The sequence below is a fragment of the Manis pentadactyla genome, chromosome 3 (assembly GCF_030020395.1).
Source record: "Manis pentadactyla isolate mManPen7 chromosome 3, mManPen7.hap1, whole genome shotgun sequence".
In the NCBI taxonomy this organism is placed as follows: Eukaryota; Metazoa; Chordata; class Mammalia; order Pholidota; family Manidae; genus Manis; species Manis pentadactyla.
This window is the reverse complement of record NC_080021.1, coordinates 209,445,543-209,452,946: the sequence shown is the minus strand read 5'-3', so window position 1 is coordinate 209,452,946 and position 7,404 is coordinate 209,445,543. Positions and strand designations below refer to the sequence as shown.

The following is a 7,404-nucleotide window of genomic DNA, read 5'->3' as shown; positions in this document are numbered from 1 at the left end:
ATTACCTGTAATCCCACTGCAAAAAGATAACCACTATTTGGCTTTATGACGTCTTAGAAAACCAATTTCAAGCAGACTACTCTATTCATCAAATTATTGCCATAAAACCTCTAGCACACTTGATTTACCATTTTGTATTTTAGGGACTATTTTATGAAAGAACCCAGAGAATTAATCATGTACTTAGTGTACACAGTAGGCACACATAAATATGACTCTGTTTCACCTACCCATTACAATAATAGAAGGAGTGCTTTAAGTTAAAGAAATGAAATATTAAGGAAATAACCTAAAATATGTGTTCATTTAATGCTTATCTTCTATCCTGATCATTCAAATTGTGTCATGATCTCTACAATGCAGTATAGTAGTAACATGATGGGTATTGGAATCAAATCTACCTGGCTTGGGGCAGTTATTAAGTTTTCTGAATCATAGTTTCGCAGTTCTACCTCAAAGAACCAATATGAAGAACAATAAGGAACATCATAGGTGCTCGATAAATGTTCATATTCTCATCCCTTCCCCTTGTCCCACTGCCCCCAAATTACTTGGCTCCAGAATGTACATGTGGGGTTCACTTAGTTCATTCTAATGATTCCTAATGGCTAATATTCTGGTTTCACACATGGTGGAGGGGATTGGTGGCCTGCTCTTAATAACGGTTGCTTCACTGGGATCAGGAGAGGGACTGAGGCAGAACATCTCATTCTACAGCTGAGCAAAGGAGTGAAGATACCGTTTTTGTTATACCCCTAAGTGAGAGTCACCAGGTAACCTTCCTTTAGCATCAACCTGAGAGTGGTGGAATCCGAGACAGGCTGGAGAGCAGGGGTTGATCAGGATACCAGAGCCAGGCACCCCTGTCATGGTAAGGAGAATGTTTTCCCACGGCCCAAGAGTTTACCCAAGGCCAGCTTCATGTCTCTGTTCCTCAAGCTGTAGATGAATGGGTTCAGCATTGGAATAACCACCATATAGAGAACGGCAGCCCTACTTTCCCTCTCTGCAGAGTGAGTCGATGGGGGAAGTAAATACACACACATAAGAGACCCATAGAAGAGCACGACTGCTGTGAGGTGGGAGCCACAGGTAGAGAAGGCCTTCCACCTCCCTCTGGGAGAGGAGGTGCCAAGCACAGCCCAGGAAATGCGGATGTAGGAGAGGATGATCATCATGAAGGGGGCAGTGAGGAACGTCAGGCCCATGGCGATGACCATCACCTCGTTCACGCGGGTGTCTGAGCAGGCAAGCTTCAGCAGAGCCCTGGGGTCGCAGTAGAAGTGGGGGATGGCCTTGCGGGCACAGAAGGCCACACGGGTCAGCAGCAGTGTGTGCATCAGGGCAGGACAGTTAGTTAGCAGCCAGCAAGTGCCCAGCATTCGTGCACAGAGTTGGGGACTCATGGCTGTGCTGTAATGGAGTGGCTGGCAGATGGCCACATAGCGGTCATATGCCATCACAGCCAGGAGGAAGTCGTCAAGGCCACCGAACATAAGGAGGAAATACAGCTGTGCAAGGCACGCGGGATAGGAGATGGTCCGGCTCCGCGTATGAATGTTGGCCAGCATTTTGGGGATTGAGGCAGAGGTGAAACAGGCATCAGTTAATGATAAGTTGGCCAGGAAGAAGTACATGGGGGTGTGGAGGCGGGGGTCAGAGCTGATGGCCAGGATGATGAGCAGGTTCCCCAACACAGTGACCAGGTACATGCCCAGGAAGGTGCCAAATAGGAAAGGCTGCTGCTCTGGCTGCTCAGAGAGGCCCAGGAGGAGGAAGTCTGAAACAGAAGTTTGGTTCCCTCTGCTTGGTTTTCCCATTCCTTGTAGTTCTTGTTATCTGTACAGAAACCTCCTCACCCCCCATGTGTCAGTATCTAATCATTAGATCAATTCACAGACACATATCTGTGTGCCCAGAACTGTACTGGGGGAAAAAGGGAGAATAAATGGATAATATAAGAATGTAATGAATGGGGAAATGTAAGAAAATACCCATGGGACACTTAGAGACAGGCAAGATAATAGCCATTCAAATATGAATTGTGCTTCCTTTGCTACAGCAGCGTTCATAGAAAAGATCCGTTTGACCAGAGGAGTCACGTGCAGGCTATTGGAGAAGGTGGAAACTGAGCATATCCCTGAAAGCAAGATTGGAAAAGTCATTTATGCTTACCAGTAGAAAAGGAGATGCATGATCTCCATTATGCCCTTTTCCCAGTCACGTGCACACATGCGCACACACGCACACACACACACACACACACAACAGAACAAGATAGCTTCCCCAGTTCCTAGAACTTCACCACACCCATTCAGCTCCAGTCCCTATGCTCTTCCCTAATGGATAGAATATGTGGGCTGAGGCCAGCAAGTGTCTGTGATGTCCCGTTCTCTCCACCCATTATTAGGACCTCTGGACGAGAGAAGGGTCACCCCCACCCCTCCATCACCCTCTCCTGTATTCTGCCCTCTTCCCCTTTGCTTCTCTGCACCTGTATTCACTCTGCAAACTGACATTTCAGTCGTCCTGGCCTCCCGGACATCATCACGATCAGTACCTATTTGTAGAGGCTTGCTGAACACCAGACACCTTGATGGCATTGTTTTGTTCTTCACGAGCCTCTGATGAAGGCATTATTATCCTCATCCACTTTGCAGATCTTGAAACTGAGTCTCAGGATTTTTGATGTACTCAAGGTCAGATAGCTAGTAGATGGGATTCCCCTGCAGGCGTCAGACTCCAGAGCCTGGGCCTTTGCCCCTGCACCTGTGCTTTGTCTCTCTGATAGTTACGTTTTGTCAGAGGAAGGAAAAGTGACAGGTATTGGGCTCTGGTTTTCTGGGCTTGAAAGTAGCCTCTCTGTTCTTCTAGGATTTAGAGCAAACCTGTGTGAGATTATTTCATACTGGCCTTGTAGAAAGCATCATCTGAGAAGCTTCTGTGAATATTTTACTGCTCCAATTGCTCCTTGGTTCACAAAGAGGCTTTTGATCAGAGGCAGAGACCCAGATCATCCTTCCCAAAAGTTTTGCCTAGTTGTTGGGCCAGGAAGAGAGGGGTGTGTGTGTGTGTGTGTGTGTGTGTGTGTCCCTTCCAGATTCTCACCTGTCAGAATATGGATCAGTGTTAGGCATCTTCCAATTCTCCAGTTCTCTCCTCTGGATGGAGAGTTTCCCGTGAGGAGCTGTCTGGGACCTTCCTGATCCAATCTGTACAGTTGGGGTCTAGTGAGTCCAGGTTCATTAGGACACCTGGAGTGTAAGACACATTTTCAGAGTCATAAAAGGCCTGAGTCAGGAGCCTTTCTTAGGGTTTTAAAAGTTCTCAGAACACCATGTCCCAAAGTGCTCATTAGAGCCAACCTTACTGTCAGTATGCAGCCTGTTCTCCTGCCACTCTGGCTGGGTCCTGGAGGAACCAAGGGCATCTCTTTCCCAGGGCTGATGCTCTCAGATGTGGGTCTCAGGAGTGATTCTGAAGCCTCTTGCTGGGGTGGAGGGCCCTCAGTTTGACCAGCAGGCCTTCTGGGAATGGCTGCCTACACACTGGACAATTTAATGCTTATTCTGCGCCCTAGGTGAAACTGCATTGTGGAAGACACTAAAACTATAAATTGTAATATGACCATTTCTGCAGCTGATATCTCTAAACAGAGTAATCCTAATAAGAAGGAATGCCATCAAGTTCTGAAGTCTCAGATGAGGCACCTGTATAAAGCATGCTGGCCATACTGCCCAATACACAGCAACTGCTAAAAATGCTATATTTCCTATATCTTATCCCTACTAGCTAGTACTTATTGAACATTTTCATCACATGACTTCAAGAACTATTTACAAAAAGCTTAAGATATAGGAACTATTATTATCCCCATTTTACAGATGAGAAAGCTGAAGCCCAGTGAGGATAATGATTTGACCAAGATCGGAACAACTGCTAAATGGAGGGGGTGGAATTCCAAGCTACGTCAGCATGACCCTAGGTCCCAGCTCTTCACCACTGTACATTGTCCCAGTGTCACTGCTGGTTTTAATCACTAATGATTTCATAGGTATAAAATAATCTCATTGTTCTAACTTGTATATCATACTAGTAAGATTGATTATTTATTTCATCTGATTTTTAACCACAGGTAACTTATTTCTCAAATTATTCTGTTAGTGTATTTGTCCTTTTTTCTATTGACTGTGCTTTTTTCAATGGACAATAAAGGCAATAAAATAAAATGAAAACATTTTATTGCAGGGTTTTCCTGTCCTTGCCATTCCAATATGTAAAGAAGTTTTAAAAAATTATTGTGGTAGTCAAAATTGACAGATAAGTGGCTCTGTGATTTTTTTCCATTACTTTCATCCTGAAAAGTCCTTTCCATGTCATAGGTCATGGAAATGCCATTTAGTTATTTAAAGAATCTATCTTTTAATTTTACGTTACTTTTGATTTTTCACATAGCTAGTCTTATTGGTACCATTTTTTAATAACTCATGCCTCCTCCATTTGTTTGTTAGGTCCTAGCACCTAAACCTGGCCTTTCCACATCATCTGGGCTGCTCACAGCATGGCAGCAGGACGCTAAAAGGGATTTCTCGGCATTCCCCAGAGTAAACATTCTGAGAGGTCAAGGAGGAGGCTGCACGGCGTTCATAAACCTAGCTCTGGTGATCCTAGAATCTCACTTTCTCTGCCTTCTGTAGGTCAGCAAGTCTCTCAGGCCAGGCCAGGGACTAAGGGGAGGAAGTTGAGCTCCATCCCTCCATAGAACAGCAAAGAATTTTTGGTTGTTTTTAATTTACCTTAGCTTGCAATGAACTCTCCTCACATTGAAAATAGACTCACTCCTTCCCCAAAGCCTCAGAAGCTCATCCTATTGCAACCTCAAGTCAATGTCCAAGATTCTCATCATCTAAATGAGGTCCAGGTGAGAATGTGTTTCCTTAGCTGCACTTTCCCGGGTATTTTTCCTGTCAATCGGTAGACCTGGGAATGTAAAAGGCCAGTTATTCCCTTCCGTGTTCCACACAGATACCCGACATGGTGGTGATACAGACATGCAATAACTGTCTCTGGCAGGGAGGGTAGGACAGGTGGTGGGTAGGAAACACATCACTGTGTTTCATTTATTCTTGTTGCTGTTAATATCCACTGAAGGAAATGCAATCATTCATCTATTCTGCCGATGGCCATTTAGATGATTTCCAGTTTGGTATTTTACAAAGAGTGGTGATATAAACATTAGCATACATGTCTCTGGGAGGACATATATATATATTTTAGTGGAATATATGCTTAGTAGTAGGATTTGGGGGTGCTAGGCTTTCTATGTGTTCAGCTTTAGTTTTGAATGATGACTGACAGCCACAGAAGATGTGGGAATTCTGGTTGTTCCTATTCCATTAACCCTTGGTAGAGTGTCTTCCATTTTAGCTATTCTGGTAGGTATGTATTGGTAACACATTGTAGTCTAAATTTATATTGTCCTGATGACTAATGAAGTTGAAAACATTTTCATATGCTTACTAAAATATATATTTTATGATACATTTTTTCAAGTCTATTAGGTTTTTCTTGATTTGAAAAAGGTCTTATATATATATATTTTATAAGTATTTTTGATGTGTATACATGGCAAGTATCTCCTCCTTGGATATTTGGAAGGTTAACTTTTCTCTTTCTTATTGGTGTCTTTTGATAAGTGGAAGTTCTTAATTTTAATATAGTCCAATTTATTTTTCCCCTATGGCTGTGCTGTTTGTGCCCAAAGAGGTAATTTACATGCTTCTTGATTGTGAAAAGATATTCTCTTATGTTAATCTTAAGTTTTATTTTTTTATTTTTTATTTATATATAAATCTGATTAGAATTGATTTCTTATATACAGCATAAAGTCAGGGTCAATTTATGTATTTTTTCCATTTGGATATCCAGTTAGCTCAGATGATTTATTGAAAAGATTATTTGTTCTTTCAGTGCTGACATGTCACATTTATAATTCAGGTGATCATTTATCTATGAGTGTATTTCTAGACTCTATTCTGTTCCACTATATAATTTGTCTGCCTGTGCCTAATACCACACTGTTTTTTTAGTTACTATAATTTTACAGTAAATCTTGATAATCTGGCTGCGTAAGTCCTCTAAATTTGTTATTTCCTTCAAGGGTGACTTGCCTATGCTTGGTATTTGTGTTTTTATAATGAACTTTAGAATTAGCTTTTCTATTTCCACAAACACACACATACAAAACCTTCTGGGACTCTGAATGTGATCTCATTAACAGATAGGCAAGAATATCAATCGTGTTGGGAAAATTGTACAACTACATGCAAAGGAATGAAACTGGATCACTGTCTTATGCTATTCACAAAAATTAACTGAAAATGAAATAAAGATCTTAAAATAAGACCTGAAATCATAAAACTAATAGAAGAAAACATTAGTAGTAAATTCTTAAACATTGGCAATAGTAATTTTTTTCTGGGTATGTCTCCCCAGGCAGGGGAAACAAAAGCAAAAAGAAACAAGTGGGACTACATCAAAGTAGAAAGCTTCTGTACAGCAAAGGAAATCAAAACAAAAAGGCAACCTACTGAATGGAAGAAGAAATTTTCAAATGATGTATCTGGTAAGGGGGTAATATCCAAAATAGATAAAGAATTCTTAAGACTCAACACCAAAAAAACAAATCATCTGATTAGAAAATGGGCAGAGGTCCTAAATAGACATTTTTCCAAAGAAGAAAACACATGGCCAAAAAGCAAATGAAAAGGTGCTCCACATCACTAATCATCAGGGAAATGCAAATCAGAACCACAAAGAGATATCACCTCACACCAGTCAGAATGGCTGATACCAACAAGACAAGAAGTAACAAGTGTTGGCAAAAATGTGGAGAAAAGGAAACCCTGTATAAAATTGGTGGGAATGTAAATTGGCACAGCCACTTCAGAAAGCATATGGAGACTCCTCAAAAAACTTAAAATAGAAATACCGTATTACCCAGTAATTACACTCTGGGACTTTACCCAAAGAAAATAAAATCACTATTTTAAAAGACACATGCATGTCTATTTTTTGCAGCAATTTTTTTTATTGCCAATATGGAAGCAACCTGGGTGTCCATTGATAGATAATAGATAAAGAAGAGTGGTGTGTATATATATATACACACCATGGAATATTACTCAGCCGTAACAAAAGAATGAAACCTTGCCATTTGCAACAGCATGGATGAACCTAGAGGGTATCAAACTAAGTGAAATAAGTTAATGATTTCACTTATATGTGGAATCTAAAAAACAAAAGGAACAAATAAAACAGAAATAGACTCATAAACACAGAGAACAGACTGCTGGTTACCATAGGGGAGGAGGATAGGAAAATGGGTGAAGTAGTGAAGGGGAT

The 7,404-nt window shown here is 41.3% G+C and overlaps 1 protein-coding gene across 1 annotated transcript; it reads right to left on the bottom strand.

Annotated features, from left to right (window-relative positions):
- Window positions 1-866: 866 nt before the first annotated feature.
- LOC118927340 (olfactory receptor 1N2-like) lies at window positions 867-1,826 on the bottom strand. Its single transcript, XM_036915403.1, has one exon. It carries the CDS (start codon window positions 1,818-1,820, stop codon window positions 867-869), a length of 954 nt encoding a protein of 317 aa, XP_036771298.1. The 5' UTR covers window positions 1,821-1,826.
- Between the last annotated feature and the right edge of the window lie 5,578 nt (window positions 1,827-7,404).